The 21148-nt window shown below is 40.1% G+C and overlaps 1 protein-coding gene across 1 annotated transcript in view; it reads right to left on the bottom strand.

The window, feature by feature from the left end:
* gabrb4 (gamma-aminobutyric acid type A receptor subunit beta4) overlaps positions 1-21148 on the bottom strand; it is a gene marked incomplete at its 3' end in the record, with an annotated part of 96397 nt that overhangs the window by 28448 nt on the left and 46801 nt on the right. The window contains exon 4 of the mRNA XM_081390451.1: positions 7279-7499. Coding sequence (XP_081246577.1) covers positions 7279-7499 — 221 coding nt within the window. The remainder of the gene's footprint in view (positions 1-7278; positions 7500-21148) is intronic.

Raw genomic sequence — 21148 nt, 5'->3', positions numbered from 1 at the left:
ACCAACGTGGTTGAACGACCACTTTGCGACAATATGGTTTCGGTAAACAGTCATGACTAGCAAGTTGATTTCTTCAACGATGCATCGTACTATTGTAGTTAAGCAGCAAGAAACGTAGTTGTACAGGAAACGAACCCCTGGATTGGAGACCTACTGGGAAAACTAGGTTGCTGCTGGAAGAGGTGTAAGTGAGGCCAGTAGGGGGTGCTCACCCTGTGGTCTGTGTGGGTCCTAATGCCCCAGTATAGTAATGGGGACACAATACTGAAAAAAGCACCGCCCATCGGATGAGACGTTAAACTGAGGATCTGACTCTCTTTGGTTATTAAAAATCCCATGGCACTTCTCATAAAGAGTAGGGGTGTAACCCCAGTGGCCTGGCCAAGATTACCTCCATTGGCCTATATCAATCATGTCTTCCTAATAATACTCATTCTTTTGAATTGCTCTATCACTCTCTCTCCTCCCAAACCTATAGCTGGTGTATGGAGAGCGCACTGGCGCCAATGTTATGAGGCTGCCGTTGCATCATCCAGGTGGATGCTGTACATCGGTTGTGGTTGAGGAGAGACCCTCTGATATGATTGTAAAGCGCTTTGTGTGTTCAGTAGTACATAGTAAAGTGCTATATAAAAAAGGCTTCACTTCACTCACATTCTGTGTCCAATCTATATGTAATTTGTGTGTGTTTATCAAGGGCCTTCTGTCAGGGTATGCACAACATTCAATTTCCATCAATCCAACTCGATGCAGTAAAATGTCTTGCGTTACAAATGAGTTGAGTGTGTTGCAGCACATTTTCGCAATTACATTTACGATGTTAAATCTTAGCGACCTTGTGTAGATGAAATAAAGGCTGCAATGTGTGTAAGGGTAGGCCAAAAAGAAACAAGGGTGAAAATGATTGAGTGTTCACATGTTGTAAGTATAATGAATGATAGAGCAGTCAACTCTATAGAGCAGTTCCCATAATGAGGCAACAAAGAGCATAGTTTTCACTCTATGAAATAGATTTATAAGATGATGACTGATTGGAAGATGCCTTAACCACTTATTGACAAGCATAAAAAAAAAAACATCCTTCCATCAATTCTCCAAATTGTCCATCTTGTCCTAAGTGTGATCGCTGGGATGCTCGGGCTGTGGGAAGGGAAACAAGCTGGATGGATGGCCAGTCCATTGCATGGCTAGCAAGACTACAGCTAGACTTATGAAATCAGATGATGATTATTAGAGATAACTGAGCATTACAAAAAATGTACACTGAAATGTATATGCAAGTGATTTTATGAAACCAGGATCAACTGTTTAATTTTTTTTCAAATGGACAAATATCTATACTGTATCTGTCTTTAACAGTATTTTCTGAGGAATTAGTTTATCAGTAATGTTAAATAATTCTGCATATGGTAAATAAAAATAATATTAGTCAAAGCTCTAATAAATATAAGATTCGGCAGTTCTTACAATCATAGGCTACACAATGTTGTGGCGTTTTCAATGATTCACTATGCTTAAGGTTGAAATGTGAATATTTATTTTTGAATGAGTTGAGGAACAGAGAGAAAATGTGAGCTTTAGGACACGTCTCTGCTCAACTCTACTTATAGGAATCATGTCACATTTGCTTCAAAAGAAGTACTGAACAAGCCAGTGACAAGGGATGGGGAAAGTCAAGTTTTCGTCTGCTGAGAACATTTATTTCACTCTTTTCCACTCATCGTCAAATTTCTTCCTCTGGTTTCTGAATGCAAAACATTCAGTCACCATATGGCAAATATAAACCTGCCACAACCATTATATTATGATTGATGTAAACACAGAACAACTTATGACACCATACATTTCTAAACTTAAATGATTAAAAGATGTTCTGAGTTCAAAACTCGCTCTATGTAGATTTTCACAAAATTATTTAGACTCATCCTTGAGTTTGTAAACACAAACAAATTTTAAAAAGTTTATATCCTTTCTAACCTGTATCATATGCTAATGCATATAAAATAATAATAAGAAAAAAATAAAAATAAGAATAAAATTAATATATAACAGCTTGCCTCGGTTATGACTGTAACCTCGGTTCCCTGAAGAGGGAACGAGACGCTGCGTCGATTGACGCTAAGGGAACGCTTCGCGTGTTGACGTCTTGAAGCACATGTAAAATCAGTCCAATGGACTGCACGTCATGAACCAGGAAACTATAAAGCCTGCCCAAAGCGACTGGGTAATAGTAAAGCACTTTTTTGTTGTTGGGACTACACCACTGCTGTATATGGTAATAAAATATGGCCGAAGGTGCAGAGGCTGCTGAATTTATTTATTTATTTCTGTATTTATTTCTGTATAAGTATACTGTATTGTGTTGCATACCGTTCATATTCAATTAGTTGGTATTTGAACTTTTCTTTTCACTTTTCATCTACTGTAAGATCACTTTACAGTTATGTAACTAAAATTAATTTTCCCTAAAGCACATTGTTGTATTTTACGGTAGCCTATCTGCATTCATTCATTAATGTTGTATAATGTAAGCTGCAAAATGATTCCTGAATAAGAGGTTTTTGTAATGAATTTATCTCACTAGTGTTCACTGGGCAGGAAAGTAGTCTGTTTATTTGTTTTTGTGTGTCATCTGAAGCCAAAGTTTAATTCGGACAAAAGACAATATATGTTTGACTAAAATATTTGATTTTGATGTGACAATTTGAGGTTTGTGCAAGTTTATGTGTAGTTATGAGATTGTGTTTATAGTTGTGAGAAAATGGTGAATTGTTTCATGAATTATGTATTAGCAGTCGAGCAAAACTGTATATCTATATCATATATTTTGTAATAACAGCTGCTTGTTTGTGTTCTTCATTTCATGTCATTCTTTTTTCCTCATTATTTCACCATGCTTTCTTTGAAATGTAGAGTAAACAGTCAGCTATACCTGCCATATAGTCTCCATGTCTTGTCAGGACTTTTGTTGTATTTCCTGTCCTAGTGCCATGTTTTGTAGTCCTTTGTAGTTTTTCTTGTTGATTAGTTCCTGATTGTTCCCCCTGTTCGCCCCTTGTATACACCCCAGTGTTTCTCATGTTCTTTGTCTGGTGTTGTCCTACATGGATGTTAAGTGTGCTATTTTGTTGTTTTGTTTGAATAAAATAGTCACTGCATTTAGATCCTCCTCTCTGTCCTTTCTAAACTGCCTCATAACAATACCTTAGATGCTCAGTACTGACGTGTTAACATTCTATAAAATTCTTTCCTTTCAACACACTTCTTAAAACCCTTCAATATGAGCATTAGCATTCTCCTTCAAATCCCCATAAAGCACAAACCTCTGCATATTTGCAAATCTATGCGTTTGTGGGTCATATGGAGGATGTTTTGCATACATACTGTAGCTCTACTAAAGCTGACTAAGGCACATTAATTCGAAATCCCTTTTTAGACACGGCAGGGCATGATATGATAATTAAACTTTAACAACAGCCCCGACTCATTAATAATTTACAGCCAGCAAAGGTCCATCTTAAGACATTATAAAAAAGTGGACATATCGATACTGCAAACATCCAAGCTGGAGTTCACCTTATTTAAATTCTCCACAGCGGTGCATGTTTGAGAGACCCTCTCAGACCCATGTTTGAGAGACCAACCTGTGGCCTCACTGCTTATTCCTCGATTCCACCTGTGCCAGAGCCTCTTGGAAGAGGAAACAGTTTGTCATCTTTCATTATTGATAGTTTGATTGAGAGGAGCACGAAGAGTGTACTCTCTGCCTTGCCGGATCAGCTCTGGGTTAATGCATAGCAGAGTCAGGAGGGAGAGTGTTTATTTTTATACTCGTGCCTTTGTTTGTCCAAAACAGGACACCATCTGAGACAACAGTTTGTAGATGTTCCATCTTATGTATAACCGTTTAGAGGAGTTTTGGGGGTGAGTTATGATAGTTGACTATTTCACTAGACGTACAGCAACCAAGATAGATTTTTTTTTTTTTTTTTTTTTTACTTTTAGTCTCTGTAGTGTTGATATTTTATCTGTCACCGCTACAGCTTTTGGCCATTCAGTCCCTCCAGGATTTCGCGGTCCTTTTTTGTGATTGTTGCGGCCTAAAATGCCTGATGTTGTGGCCACTTTTCTAAAAAGTTGCGATGAAAGTTGCGATGTTCTTTGGCATTTGTTTTTATAGGTTAAAACGGCAAAGGTAGATAGATTTTTACTTAAAGGGATACTTCACCTCTGTAAAGATGAATGTATATTTAAAATGGGTCATTTATGTAGAAGAAATGTGAAATTATTTTTGAATTCGGAGCCTTCTAGACTGAGAAAAGCCAGAAAATGTATTTGTGGCTTATGTGGATGAAAGACAACAACTCCCAGAATGCACTTGCTTTGCTGCCCTACGAGGCCACTCCCAAGCCACGCCCTACTACCAGTAAGAGAGCGCAGTTAAACAACAAGGCTATCTACTAGTGAGTCTCTGTGACGAGTCTGCACGGGATTTCGAGATCCCCAAAAATGTCCGGGATTAGGCTTTTGCATTCTACAGTCACCATTCATTATGTTTACTGTGGCAAGCAGGACGGGACTGAGGGCCGTGGGAGAATGATGAGCGGGAATTTTCTTAGCAATGTTAAAATGCACATTGACCGATCACTTGTTTAGCGTTCATGTAAACGCTACATTCAGATTCACCAATCGGAATGAATTCAGTTAAATTGAAACAAAAGGTGTGCATGTAAACAATGAATGGCGACTGCAGAAAACAAAAGCCAAATTCCGGACATTTTGGACGATCTCAATGGCCGGACATGTCTGGGAAAAAGAGGATGGTAACCCCTACCTAAGCTTTCTCCACAGAATAAAAACCTGTTAGTTTAGCTTCCAAAAAAAGATGGCTGACACTATTTGTACATTCTGTGAGTGAGATCCCACCCTCTATGGGCGGGTTGAAAACATGCGGATCTAGCACCTTCTACTGGCTGTAGTTTTTAGCCTCTGGCCAAAAATCCTCCGATGACACAAAATGACAATTTTTGCATCATTGAAGGATTTTTTACAGACAAAAAAAATACATAAATCTCTCGTCTCAGGGGGATATGAGGGAGGGAAGCACGGTAATTTGAAAATACTACAGGTTTTCTACTGCTACAAAGCTTAATCCTTAATCCTGAAGTATCCCTTTAAAGTGCTCATATTATACTTTTTGGCTTTTCCCCTTTCCTTTATTGTGTTATCTTTTTTTGTGCATGTTATAGGTTTACAAAGTGAAAAAGCCCAAAGTCCAGTCCACCCCAAAGGGACTTACCATGTCCCATAGAAAACACTGTTCAGCACCGGCTCTATTGTAGTCCATCCTTTACTTCAGAGACAAATGTGCTCACTTTGTAACACACATTATAATGCTCGCCTAGCTGCAAAACATAATGTTGTATGTAACTTTGAAATGTGTTTTACCTATTTTGATACCAATGTTAATCAGCAAAAATGGAAATGTCACTTTTTTAGAATATTCTATTTTAAAGCTAATTTATAAAATCCACAAAAGTTTACGGGTGTTTATTTTAAAGTGGCCAAACAATGTGTTTTATTCTTGTTTTGCATATTCACATTTTTATAAATGCCACCTCTGATGCAGATTCTGTTTTCTCTGCAGTGGGAAAAAAATATTTTTTGTTGATACTAGTCAATTTGATTGGTCAAAGCCATGTAGTGACTTAAAATGTATAGAATTTTACATGAAAGATGACAGTTAGGGGGAAATTACATTTAGAAATGTTAAAAAAATGCAATGAGACTCAATTTAAGATTATTGGCTCAGAATAAATTTTACAACACAAAAATTGAACACTTTACTGAAGTAGTTAGTTATTGCACCACCGCAGGATTTTATAAAGGTAGAGATTTTATTATAATAGTAGGTCAATGTAGCTTACATGAGTGAGTCGCCAGCTGAGGAAAGTGAGTCGCTCGCTGTGTGAGGAAAGTGAGTCGCCCGTTAAGTGAGTCGCCTGTTGTGTGAGGAGAGTGAGCCGCTGCGTGAGGAAAGTGGACAACGCTTTGCTGGAGACTGCGATGATTGGTCAAAGTTGCAGAAAAGTTGCGGTGATTGGTCAAAATTGCAAGTCGCACTGAATTCACGGGGATTTGTTGAAGTTGCGTTAATAGTTACGATCGCAACATCGCAAAATCCTGGAGGGACTGGCCATTGCGTCACGTTTTGCATTTAAAGGGAATGGGAGATGAGACTCTGATTGGTTTACTGCACATTACGCCCAAAACACACCCATTACTCATTAAGAGAATAAGAACAAACCAAAAACTAGCAAAAGTAGCTAGCTTGCGCCGTGCGCTTTAGACCATGCGCTTAGATCATTAAAATAGGGCCCTCTGTGTTGAGCTGACAATAGTCAAACCTTCAAAACTTGTCTCAGTTTGTTCCATTGTGCTCCATCTAGCTGAAAAGTTCAGAGTTTTTTTTTGTTGTTGTTGTTAATTTAATACATTTACTAAAAGGTGCCAGCCACCGCCAGCATTTTTGATAATTTGCACAAAAATGTATATGGTCACCAGAATTTTTTTGTTGTATGAATGTTACATGTTACAGTTTCAGGAAACAGTCGTGACTAATTTGCTATATGCAGTTTTATGTTTTCTGAAAGTAAGGGACCACCTTACTTTGGCCAAATCAATAACGAAGTTTGAAGCAGGGCTGTAAATCAAAAGCTTCCTCACACTTTCCACCCAATATCATTAGCGCCTTCATTTTCAACACAGTCTGTCAGTTTTGTGAACCATTAACACATATCTTTCACACACCCCAAATAGAAGCTTTCCCATAGCTAACCTTGTCCTCACTGTGATAGCAAGTGTGACATAAAGTTTAACTTTTAATTAAAGTTAAACTAATAACTTTGATACTGATATCAACAATAAATACAAGAATGATGTAAGACAAAATGGCTGCAAAGTTCAGGCTAAATGACAGTGAATCAGGCAATTATTAAGCTTGGACTGAGTGAATGAAACCTATTCATTACTTTCAGCTGATTACAAACATCTTAAAGTCTGTGTGAACAGAGTTGTGACCGACTTAACATCAGTATTGTGACAAATGTAATTGTCATGGATTAATTGTTCACCACATGACTAGTAATGTGTGCTAAGGGTCATTTCTGATTTCATGTGGACTTTAAGACTATGATTTGCAGTGTTATTGGAAAATCTGACATTATACAGCACAATACACATAGGTAGCAGTGATGTTACAGAGGCAGTGGCATTTACCTTAGTCCATAAAGAACAGTGCCATCTGGGTGGAGCCGAATCATTCGGTTCTTCACCGTCACACCGTGCAGGAAAGACTTCTTGTCATTCAGGAAGTAGGTATCTGGGAGCCATAACTGATCAGCCACACGGTTGTCCAAAGTGAGATTCAAAGCCATCTCAGCGTAGGCCAACCGTTTGTCCCTCCAGCTTTGTTGGAAATACATGGTGATGGTGTAGTCCTGCAAAGAGCACAGAAAGAGTCTGAGATTGAGAATTAAGGTGTATTCAAAGTACTTATTAATATTATTATTTTCAGTCAGATTTTTCCTTTCAAAGAAAATATACTTTAAATTTAGTCAACATTTCGTCATGTCATTGATTTTGATCCAATTTACTCTGACTGTATTTACTCTTACACAATAATTATATTTTTTTATTTCATAACACCACTCCTAATTGAGTATTATGTTTCAAATAAATTTTAGGATAATAAATAAGAAACTTATTTATTTGTTTGATCTGGTTTGACAGCATTGTAACATCTAGGACGGCAAACTCATTATAAAACATTTTTATTGAATGAGAAGGTAATGCAAACATTATAAAATGGATTAAGATGTGTACCAATTTTGATATTAATTAAGCAGCAAAAATACTGCTTTGATAGGATTAGGTCCATTTGCGCAGTGACTTTTGGATGTAGGGCAAATACGATTGGCTAAGGAGGCCACTCTAAAGATCCACTGATATGACTCATCGCTGCTTCAACGCTAAATGAAAACTGGAACGGCATCTCTAATAATACAGCATTCTGCACAGAAACTAGTATAATGTAATAAGCCTACATTTAGTTGTGCTGGACGATTTAAGGAAATGGTTAGCAAAGAGTTTGACTTCATATTCATCCACATGGCAAGGCCCCTGTTTACAAACTGTAATAGAAGCAATAAAATATTTCAAAGGGCAATTTCATATATTTTGTACAGTTGATGACTGATAAATAAATAATCATAAACAAATTATGAAACACATAACAGTTTCAATAAATAAGATAAACAACCCTAAAAAGTAAAAGTATTGTATTTACTTGGAAAAGTGATACCCAACTTAATAATGTACAGCTGTGTACAACTATTTTACTTAGAACCAGAGGTGGACAAAGTACACAACTTCCTTACTTGAGTGAAAGTACAGATACTACTGGTCAAATATTACTCCGTTACAAGTAAAAGTTGTAAAGACTGATATTTACTTAAGTAAAAGTACAGAAGTACTTGTTTTTAAAAGTACTTCAGTATCAAAAGTAAAAAGTAAATGTCAATGCATTGTTTTATTATTGTTGCATTGTTGTATGTAATACTTACAGTACCTTATGCCTCTGAATATATGCCTGCCTACCTACCCTCATATCAATATCAAATTTATTTCTAGAACACAGTTCCAGTAGTGGGATTGAATGTGAGATTGAATAAGTGCACTCAATAACGTCCACAATGGTTTCGGACACCCAAATGGCTGTTCCCTCAAATAATGCCCTGTTAAATAGTTTTTTGGCTTTTAGTATGAATATTTTAGCCTTCCTGTTATAATCTAGTGTGCTCCAAAACAATGACACAATTTGCATTTAGAAGACCAAACCCAACATTGAAAATGAAAATCAGATTGATGTCAGAATCCAACGTCAGATTGACGTTAATCTCCAGCGTTGGGCAGACGTTGTATTGTGATTAAAAATGAAAATCGTGTTGACGTCAGAAACCAACATCAGTCGGGTTCTGACGTCAACTCGACTTTGATTTCTAACCAAAATGCAAGCCCTGCAACCAAAATCATCCCCTAACTGACATTACTACTTTCTACTCAAGGACCTTGACAGAAATGTAGTGGAGTACGATATTTGTCTTTCAAATGTAATGAAGTTAAAGTAAAATGTTTCCAGAAAAAAATAATACTCAAGTTAAAGGGCACCTATTATGCCCCTTTTTAGAAGATGTAATATTGGTCTTGGGTGTCCCCAGAATGCATTTGTGAAGTTTCAGCACAAAATACCCCACAGTTAATTTATTATAACCATTTGAAAATGTCATTTTTGGGGCCTGTTTTAAAAAGAGCTGTTTTGTGTGTACCACTTTAAATGTAAATGAGCTGCATATCCCCGCCCTGCTGCTGGACCTAGATGATGAAGAGACTCCGGCACAGAATAAACACGAATGAGAATGGACTAAACGTCTCGGAATGGTTATTTGATACATTTATGTACTTACAAAGTTTTAATCGCGTCCCTTTTGCCATTATGGATGTGCAACACACACACACGAACTGTGATAACGTTCGCGCAATTTTTTGAAACTACACACACACACACTACTGTGATAATGTTTGCTAAGTACAAACAAATTTTCTTATTTTTTTCTTAAGGGGAGGGAGATAGACGTTTATATAGCCTACTGTCTATGGAGATAGAGCAGACCTTGATTTATTTACATTTGTAAATGCTGCAAAAAAAATGCCTACGTGACATAAAACTGTCTGACATTGTTTGTTGAGACATCCTATGACGACGACAATAAATAGCTTTAGACGCATTTGTTGTTGAACTGGCTGACATCGATTGAAATTACTATTTGCTCAAAAATCATAAAATACACTTACTTTTTCTGGAGGTGACGTTGGATCGCGAACTGTAGGCAACGATCCACACTTGAGGATTAACTTTGACCCTCGTTCACTAAATAGTCAGTCAGAAAATGAATCTCGTATTTAGGAAGTTTAAGTGGCTCCTTTTCTTCATAAATAAAATCCATCCGCTGCGTTTTCAGTGGCTCTGATGTCAGACTGACTATGTCTGTCTCTGATGTCTCTGATGTCTGAAGACTAATATGTCCATTCTTACATCCCACAACAGAACACCTACACTTCTTAGGAGACATTACCGGCTGTCGTTGAAACAATGGAGGATGCAGATCACAGAGAGCGGGGTCTATGCCAAAACCAGATGTCAATCAAATCACGTCGGTGGGGCTTAGCTCATTTCTACGTCACAGTGAGGGAAATCTAGAACAGGGCGTTCTGAGACAGTGCTTATGATTTATTGAGATAGTAAAAAAACTACTGGGTGGATTTTTATCATTCTAGGGTGGTTTTGCTCACACACTGCCAACACACATTTATGTTCAAACACCATGTAAAAGTGAATTTTGCATAATAGGTGCCCTTTAAGTACAGATACTCAAAAAGTATACTTAAGTACAGTACTCAAGTAAATGTACTTTGTTACTGTCCACCTCTGCTTGGAACAAATATATGAATTATACAAGCTCATAGCTATTGGCAACAATTATTTAATTTATAATTATTATATTATTACAGGCTTAAATTAAAATATTCTGACAGTGAGACTGACTTGGTAACCACAGGTAAAACCATGCTGGCTACTTACTATCACTGTCAAATGATATGATATTGTGAATCTATATGTAAAAAAAAAAAAAAACAACAACAACTAAAAAACAAAAACAGTAACCTAAACACAGGTAAAAACGTCTTGGTTACATATGGTAACCCATGTTCCTTGAAAGAGGGAATGGAGACGTTCGTCGAAGGGATCCGACTTGAATGGGATCTTCGCAGAGAGACCAATCTACTTCGAGAGAAAGTAAACGAGCCAATGCACATTGGCATGTAATAATTGTGCCAGCTGCTTCTATCACGCAGCGCGGGTATATAATGAGCAGCAGGTGCAACGCATCTTTGGTTTTCGCTGAGGAGCCGAGCCAGGGACCCGGCTGTCTGCAGCGATGGTACAAAAACATGGTGACGGGACGAACGTCTCCATTCCCTCTTTCAGGGAATGTGGGTTACCATTTGTAACCGAGACATTCCCTTTCATGACGGTCACTCCTACGTTCGTCAGAGGGATCCGACTTGAATGGTATCCCTACCAACACGCCATGTTGTTAGCCCTTCCAGTGCCCTGCATAAGCCTCACTTCTCTCCCATAGTTTGGTGCAGAAGCTTATGCGGGGAGTCCTGGCCACTGATGTTACGCAAGACCCACGCAGTGAGAACATTGGATAACACTGGGAAAGCGTGCCCTTCCCAGGGGAAGGAGAATGCTGCCGAAGCCATGACCTGCCCAAAGGGAGGTAACCTGTGGAGAATACACATATGGCCTAGACAAGGAGGGTAGTAAGACATATGGAAGTCTCTGGGGTGGTTCCAGCCTGATCCTAGAGGGGAAGCATACCGGCAGAGAAAAACACTGGCTAGCCGATAGGGTAGCCGTACCATGGAAAATACACATATGGGGTCGCCGCAGGGACCACTACATATAGACTCCCAGTCTAGCACAGGTTCCTCAGTGCATATGAGTGTTAGGCCTGGCGTCAGATGCTTCGCAACGTCTGACTGCCGTAGGAGTGACGAAGGAACTCAACAGGGTTAGCCGTCTCTGGGGAACACACTGGAGCAAATAGACACACGTATCTAGCCGACCAGGCGAGAATGGCGTAGCAAGCCGACACTTGAGCGTGTTCCCTGCGCTACTGGCCACTAGGGGCGAGTATACGGGAAGATACCAGCTCTACACAAAGGCTATAGAATCTAGCGAACGTGTTGGGTGTCGCCGCAGCTCTATATATATCTGTCAGCAAGGCGCCTTGAGCCAACACCCAGGAGGAAGCAACACTTCTAGTTGAGTGAGCTCGCAATCCGAATGGGCAAGGCACGTCTTGGGATTGAAAAAACCAAGACAATTGCATCCACTATCCAGTGGGCTAACCTCTGCTTGGAGCCAGCCTTTCCATTCTGCTAACAGACAGACAAAGAGCTGGTCTGAGGTCCTAAAGCTTTGCGTTCTGTCCACGTATAACCGCAAGGAGCGGACGGGACAGAGAAAAGCCAGGGCTGGGTCTGCCTCCTTCAAGGGCAGAGCTTGCAGGTTCACTACCTGGTCTCTGAAAGGAGTGGTAGGAACCTTGGGCACATAGCCAGGCCAGGGGTCTCAGTACAACATGGTTGTCACCTGGCCCGAACTCTAGGCACGATTCGTCGACCGAAAATGCTTGCAGGTCCCCTACACACTTGATAGAAGCCAGCGCCATCAGGAGCGCTGTCTTTAGTGACAGGATCTTTAGCTCTGCTGACGGCAGCGGTTCGAAGGGAGGTCTCTGCAGTGCTCTGAGCACCAGAGACAGGTCCTAAGAGGGTATAGAGTGGGGACGAGGCAATTAAGTCTCCTTGCCCCCCTCAGGAACCTGACGATCAGGTCATGCTTTCCCAATGGCTTACCTTCAACTGCATTGTGATGCGAGGCAATAGCGGCGACATACACTTTGAGGGTGGAGAGAGACAGTTTTTGCTCCAACCCATCTTGCAGGAAAGAAAGCACAACTCTGATCGGGCATCGTCGGGGGTCTTCCCATCGGTAAGAACACCACTCAACAAATAGGTTCCACTTCAATGCATAGAGGCGCCTCGTAGAGGGTGCTCTAGCGGAAGTGATGGTGTCTACCACTGCCTGGGCTTGTCACCTAGAACCTCAGTGTCTCATCCAGGGACCAGACATGGAGTTTCCAGAGGCCTGGACGCGGGTGCCATAAGGTGCCCGTCTCTGAGAGAGTAGGTCCTTCCTCAGAGGAATGGGCCAGGGAGGGACTGTATCGAGGAGTACTAGTTCTGGGAACCAGGTCCGGTTGGGCCAATAGGGGCCACTAACAGGACCTGCTCCACATCCTTCCTGACTCTGCACAAGGTCTGTGCAATAAGGCTCACTGGGGGAAACACATACTTGCGTAGGCTCCGGGGCCAGCTGCGTGCCAATGCATATGTGCCGAGGGTTCCGTCAGTCAGGGAGAAGAACAACTGGCAATGTGACGTGTCCGGTGAGGCAAACAGATCTACCTGTGCGGTTCTGAAGCCAAGTCAAGTCAAGTCAACTTTATTTATATAGCGCTTTTCACAATACAGATTGTATCAAAGCAGCTTCACAGTATTAAATAAAATAGTACATCAGTGTTTGTTTCTGGTGTAAAACATCCACGTTTGGTAATGCAGATCAATAGCACTGTTGAATCGATTAATCAATTTAAGTATCCCCAACTGAGCAAGCCAAAGGCAACAGTGGCAAGGAACCGAAAAACTCCATCAGGTGACCTAATGGAGAAAAAAAAAAACCTTGGGAGAACCCAGGCTCAGTCGGGGGCCAGTTCTCCTCTGGCGTTTATGAAGTAGAGACCGGATTTAACTGTAAGATTAAAATATTATATGAATGCCTGGCTGAAGAGATGCATCTTTAATCTAGTTTTAAACTGGGAGAGCGAATCTGAGCAAAGAACAGTATCAGGAAGACTATTCCAGAGTTTTGGAGCTAAATGTGAAAATGCTCTCCCTCCTTTGGTGGATCTGGATATCCTAGGTATGACCAAAAGCCTCGAATTTAGTGATCTTAAAGAGCGCGATGGATTATAGGGTGATAGAAGATCCGTTAAATAAACTGGAGCTAAGCCGTTTAGGGCTTTATAAGTCAGTAGCAATACCTTGTAATTAATACGGAACTTTATAGGTAACCAATGTAGTGATGATAAAATTGGTGTTATATGGTCAAACTTTCTTGATCTAGTAAGAACTCTAGCGGCGGCATTTTGGACTAACTGTAGCTTGTTTATTGAGGATGCAGGACAACCAGCTAATAACGCATTACAGTAATCTAGTCTCGAGGTCATGAATGCATGAACTAACTTTTCTGCATCAGAAACTGATAGCATGTTACGTAACTTAGCAATATTTCTAAGATGAAAAAAGGCTGTTTTTGTAACATATGAAATATGATTTTCAAAAGACAAGTTACAATCTAATATAACACCCAGGTCTTTTACTGTAGAGGATAAAGTAACAGGACACCCTACTATGTTAAAGTTGTATTGTAAGAGGTTTTGTGGGCGGTTTTTTGAACCGATAAGTATTACCTCTGTCTTATCTGGATTTAATAAAAGAAAATTGTGCGTCATCCAATCTTTTATATCTTTAACACACTCTGTCAATTTGGATAATTTAGCGTTTTCATCCGGCCGTGATGAAATATATAGTTGAGTGTCATCAGCATAACAATGGAAACTAATTCCTTGTTTCCTTATAATATTTCAACGTGGCAGCATATATATTGAGAATAATAGAGGGCCTAACACAGATCCTTGCGGCACTCCATAGTTTACTGGAGTTATGATCGATTTTTCTCCGTTTAAATAGACAAAATGGTAGCGGTCAGATAGGTATGATCTGAACCAGCTTAATGCTTGTCCCTGAACACCGGTATAGTTTTGTAGCCGATCTAAGAGTATTGTGTGATCTATAGTATCGAACGCAGCACTAAGATCAAGTAAAACTAGTATTGAGATACAGCCTTGGTCAGAAGCTAAGAGTAAATCATTTGTGATTTTAACAAGCGCAGTTTCAGTGCTATGATGCGGCCTGAACCCAGACTGAAACTTTTCATAGGTGTCATTTTCTTGCAAGAAAGAGCCCAGTTGGTCAGACACAACTTTTTCTAATATTTTGGACATAAAAGGAAGATTTGAAATGGGTCTATAATTTGCTAGGTTATTTGGGTCTAATTGTGGTTTCTTAATTAGAGGTTTTATAACTGCCAGTTTAAATGTTCTTGGAACATGACCTAAAGATAAAGACGAGTTAATAATATTGAGGAGAGGCTCTTCCACTATAGGTAACACTTCTTTCAATAGTTTAGTTGGTATGGGATCTAATAAACATGTTGTTGTTTTAGAGGAAATGATAAGTTTATTTAACTCTTTTTGTTCTATAGTTGTAAAGCACTGTAATTGTTCTTGCGGGGTGATAATCGAGGCTGAATTATAAGGCGCGATTGAAGATTGAACGTTTACAATTGTGGATCTGATGTTTTCTATTTTCTCAGTGAAAAAATTCATGAAATCATTACTACTAAACTGTAACGGAATATTTTGTTCAGGTGACGCTTGTTTATTTGTTAGTCTAGCCACGGTGTTAAATAAGAACCTAGGATTGTTTTGGTTATTTTCTATTAGTTTGCGGAGGTGCTCAGCCCTGGCCGCTTTTAGGGCCTTTTTATAGCGTGACGTACTGTCTTTCCAAGCGTTTCTAAAAACCTCTAAATTAGTTTGTTTCCATTTACGCTCTAAATTACGGGTTTCTCTCTTTAGAACACGAGTAGTATTGTTGTACCATGGTGCTTTAATTTTCTCTCTGACCTTTTTTAGTCTCATAGGTGCAACAATATCCAATTTTCCAGAGAGAATGGTGCTCATAGTGCTGGTTAGTTCGTCTAGTTCATCTGTTTGTTTAGGTTCAGGCAGCAGCTGAGACAGATCCGATAAGCAATTTGAAAAAATATCTATGGTGGATGGAAGGATTGTTCTGCCTAATCGATAACGCGGCGCAGCATGATATATTACCGGGGTACGTAATATGCAAGTTACCATGTAATGGTCAGTTACATCATCACTTTGCGGAATGATATCTATATCGGTTGGATCGGTTCCATGTGATATAATTAAATCGAGTGTATGATTAAAACGATGAGTTGGTCTGGTAACGTTTTGCTTAACCCCAAAGGAGTTTAATAAGTCTATAAACGCAGCCCCTAAAGTATCATTTTGATTATCTACGTGTATGTTAAAATCTCCAACAATTAATATTTTATCGACATTGACCAATAGATCTGAGAGAAAATTTGCAAATTCTTTTAGGAAATCAGCGTAAGGCCCTGGTGGTCTATATAGGGTAGCCAAGGCTAAAGATAATAGGGATGTTTTTCTATCATCTAAGAGCGTAACATTTAGTACAAGTACTTCAAATGAAATAAACTTATAACCCGTTTTCTGAGTAACATTGAGAATATCTCTATAGATAGTTGCAATACCGCCGCCACGACCAATCAGACGGGGCTCGTGCTTATAGGAGTATCCTGATGGAGTAGACTCATTTAGACCGAAATAATCATTTGGTTTAAGCCAGGTTTCAGTAAGGCAAAGTACATCGATGCTATTATCTGTGACTATTTCATTTACAATAACTGCCTTAGGTGTGAGTGATCTAATGTTTAAAAGACCTAGCTTTAGAAATTGTTTTTGTTTACTCATAGCAACATTTTCTGTTTTAATAACAATTAGATTTTTCCTAGATCCTGCAGTAGATTTATTATTTGATCGCACTAAACGAGGAATAGACACAGTTTCTATGCACTGTTCTACACTAGTATTTATATCAGTTAATTTGGTGCAGCAGAGACTATGATTTGGACTTTTGGTTACTAGTCAAAAGGTATTTAACATTTTGGAGATGTTATCTGACAGAAGATCCGATCCGAATCTGTTTGGGTGTAAGCCTTCAGCACGGTAAAGCCTAGGACGCTCCCAAAACAGATTCCAATTATTTACAAAGAGCAGTTTCTGCTCATTGCACCATGACGTTAACCATTCATTTAGCGCGAATAATCTACTAAACTTGTCATGTCCTAGACGGTACGTGGGAAGCGGTCCTGACACAATGATCGTTATATCAGGCGATGTGCTGCGTACCGTATCGATCAGATTCCTGAAGTCTTTCTTCAGAACTTCCGTCTGGCGCAGCCTGATGTCGTTCACTCCCGCGTGCAATACCAAAGTTCCGACGCGCTCGTTATCGTTCAGAATCTCGGGAACGCGAGCAGCGATTTCAGAAACACGAGCACCAGGAAAGCAGTGACTGTGCACCTTATTTTTACCTGATGTAGCATGGACGTGCCGAACAATGGAATCACCGATGATCACAGCATCGCGTTCTGTTTCGCGAAGAGCGGAGAAGCGGTTTTGTGTGGATAACTCGAAAACCGGGAGGGTCGGAGAGGGTCTTGGTCTAGACCTGACTCGCGTCTTCCGCTGCGGAAATATCCAGGCTTCGTGGTGGCGTGTTGGAGCCGGAGTGAACGAGACCATGGCTGATCGCGACCTTGGCGCTCGGGACCGATGCCGAGTAACGCACGGAGTAGACAAGGTCGGAGTCAGCGGGTTAGTAACATTAATCTCTGATTTGTGAGCATCAGCGCGTGATGTTTCAAGAGCCAAACGCCGGTCTCTCAGCTCGGCCTGTCTCACTAAAAGGTCGTGGATCTGTTTCTCAACAGCTTCCAGCTCAGACTGTACCGCGTGCAGCTCAAATGTGTCCTCACCTGCACCTCTGAAGCGCCTCCAAATCAGCTGGACCACCTGGGGATGGAGTCGCCACTATCCCGGAAGTGTAAGCTGTCATGAGAGCTCGTCGGCTGTACGACTGAGCTCGCCAGGGATGTGAATGGCATGAAGCGACCTCAGATGCAGCACCTTGAAGCGGCTGAAAACAAGACGTATTGCTAGCAACTCGAGGCAATTGATATGCCAATGCAGCTGAGGCCCCGTCCACAGACCCAAAGCTGCATGCCCGTTGTACGTGGCCCACCAACTGGTGGCAGAGGTACTGTTGAGTTTTGAAGTAGGGATGTATGCTCCCCTTTGGATGGGTGTTTTGATGGGTGCTCGACTATAGCCCCTGGTTTAACCCTTTCGCACGTACGATCACACCGGTGTGATCAGTCTAGGCTGGTCCCTGGAGCGTACGATCACACGGTGTGATTAGAACGTTCAGTGCATCACGTGATCAGCTGCTAAATTCAAATGTGCTTTTGCGCGTTGGCTGGCACTGAGCCAGAGACAGGCACTCAGAGCTGTCATATATCACAACTTGTCAGTGTTTTCAACCACATAATGTGTATTTTAGGTTTCAGACATATAAATTAAGTACTAAAAAAACAATACATTTAGAGTTTGTAAAATACACACTGATGTCTATGGAAGAGGCAATAATAATACTTTCCATTATAATTAAACACGTTTTATTCATATCAGATACACATTGTGTAAGTAACTTTAAAGTTTACTCTATTCTTCTCCCAGTTCACCAGCCATTTACTTTTATGTATTTCTTGAAAAGTGGATGAATTCACGTGTTGTAAATCCAACAGATCCGATTCTCTGAACTGCATCTGTGGCACAAACTAACATGACAAAACTAACATTCAGCTCAACTAATGCAACCGTTATAAAGGTGTTTAAACAACAAAACACTTCCACTTGCATATATTTGACAATTGGAATATCAGATATTTCATGCCATAGCTAACAAATTTGTGAATATTTTGAATAAAAAAGGAAAACTGACATAAAAGCAGATCATCATTCATTCAGCGCTGTTGTTGCTGCAGTGTGTCACGTGACAAGCAATGACGCATCACCATGGAAACCATAAAGTGACACGTTCTAAATAACGGTCACCTTGAAAAACTCACGCTGGGGGGTCAGCCAGAATATTTTAAACTTACGTGTGAAAGGGTTAACAATGCTAATAATTAGAGGAAGTTCGCCTGTGGGGCGTCCCTCCTTTTATCTGTTGCATACTATGGTCTATTGCCAAAATAAAAAAGATGAAGTGCTAGCTTTAACAGGTCTTAGGTAGAGTGCCTTGACTCAAGGCAGGGTATGAGCTGCTCACCCCCAGTTAAATTGGGCTCTTTAAGTAGGGCCTAGGCTCCCATGTGCCTTCCTTGGTGTATAGAGCCTGGGTAATGAGAGATATTGGGCAAACTGCATTATGTCCTACTTCCGTTTGCCTCCCTTTTCTGAGTAAAGGGTACAAATGTATTATCCCCCTTGGATGAGTGGAAATACCAAAGGGAGGTGCTAATTACTGATGTTTTTAGTACCTTGCATGCTCCCTTTGGCAGGCTGCTCAAGTACCCCTTAAGGTAGAGCAGGGTGAACAAGAGTACCTCTGCTTTGTTTATCTCCCTTCCCAACTGTTGTTGAGTCTTGAGGAAGGGATATATGCTCCCCTTTGGTGGGGTGCTTCCATAGGGATGATCAGTGGTTAAAACTGATAAGTAGAGGTGTTAAAATGGAGTAGAAGCTCCCCCGCAGTAGGCTGCTCCCTAAGAGCCTTGTCAAATTCTGGTCATATAGGACTGAGGCCTATCCTATAAGGAAGGGGGCCAGGTGTAACCGCCAGGACTTCCCTTGCTGTAGAGCACAGAAGCTTGGGGATCTTTCCAAGTATCAGGGAGTATTGGTTTATAGTGCCACTAGATGAGTCACATGGGATGCGCTCATGGGGTTGACTTGCTTCTGACTCCGACTGGGTAATCCATAGTCGATTTATGTTATGCTCACTATGTTTGTGAATATTCAATCCCAATAGCATCAATACCAAGACACAGCATCAGAGTTCCACTTCTAAAGGAAACATCTCAGGTTTAAACAGTAACCCTGGTTGCCTGAGACGGGGGATGACATGCTATGTCTCAGTGCCATACCTCAGGCCTGCCTGCGCATCTCCCTCAGACAAAAGTGTTGATGATATGTAACTCAGACACCCTTTTATACTCACGGGCATTATACGCATGTGACGCAAGGACTGCCGTCTCCCAATGATTATTGCTGTTTGTTTACATGTGCCTCAAACACTGGTAACCAAGATGCAGTGCCTTGTTCCCCTTCTAAGGGAACCAGGTTTACATTAACCCTAGACGAGGGGAAATTCATCCTTTTTATGCAGGACATTATGCTGAAAACTTCTCTCTGTTTACATACACAGTGGCGGAGCCAGGATTTTTTCATAGGGGTGGCCAGGCAAGGGCCAGCAACCAGTCTGGGGTGGCACAGAAATCTTAATTATTTTATCATAAAAAATAATTTGACTAATGTATTGGACTGTTTTAGTGCCTACACAACTGAATAAAGTTATTTTGTACTTAATTGTAATTGAGATAGTAGTGAATTAGGAATCATGGAATACATGAGTGATTTATTTTTTTTTTTTTTATTACCCACCACCTCATATTAAAATTAATTAAATAGTAATAAAAGTAATAAAAAGTAATACAATAATCTAGCCTTGATGTCATGAACGGATTAACTAATTGTTCCGCATTTGTCAATGAGAGCATATGACGTAATTTAGATATATTTTTAAGATGGAAAATTGCAGTTTAACAGATACTAGACACGTGACTTTCAAATTAAAGATTGGTATCAAAGAGCACCCCCAGGTTCCTAACCGACGACGAAGGCTTGACAGAGCAGCCATCAAGTGTTAGACAGTATTCTAGGTTATTACGTGAGGAAGTTTTTTTTGTCCAATAATTAGAATCTCTGTTTTTTCAGAATTAAGTAGTAGGAAATTACTAATCATCCATTTTTTTATATCAGCTATGCATTCCGTTAATTTTGTGAATTGGTAAGTTTCATCAGGGCGTGAAGAAATATAGAGCTGAGTATCATCAGCATAACAGTGAAAACTAATTCCATGCTTCCTAATGATATCTCCCAAGGGTACAGAGTGAAAAGCAACAGTCCTAGTATTGAGCCTTGTGGTACGCCATACTGAACTTTTGATCGATAAGACATTTCTTCATTTACTGCTTCAAACTGATAACAGTCAGATAAGTATGATTTAAACCATGATAATGCAATTCCAGTAATGGCAACATAATTTTTGAGTCTATTTAAAAGAATGTTGTGGTCAATAGTATCAAATGCAGCACTAAGATCGAGTAACACTAATAGCAAGATACAACCACGATCGGATGAAAAATCATTTGTAACTCTAATGAGAGCAGTCTCAGTACTATGGTACCGTTTAAATCCTGACTGAAAATCCTCGCAGATATCATTTCTTTCTAAAAAGAAACATAGTTGTGATGATACCGCCTTTTCTAGTATCTTTGACAGAAAAGGTAGATTCGAGATTGGCCTGTAATTGACTAATTCTGTAGGATCAACTTTAATCATAGCCAGCTTAGAAGTTTTTGGTACGTATCCTAATGACA

Source organism: Scardinius erythrophthalmus (assembly GCF_964197995.2).
Source record: "Scardinius erythrophthalmus genome assembly, chromosome: 17".
NCBI lineage: Eukaryota > Metazoa > Chordata > Actinopteri > Cypriniformes > Leuciscidae > Scardinius > Scardinius erythrophthalmus.
Note: the sequence above shows the minus strand (reverse complement) of the source record. Positions and strands in the feature narration are given on the sequence as shown.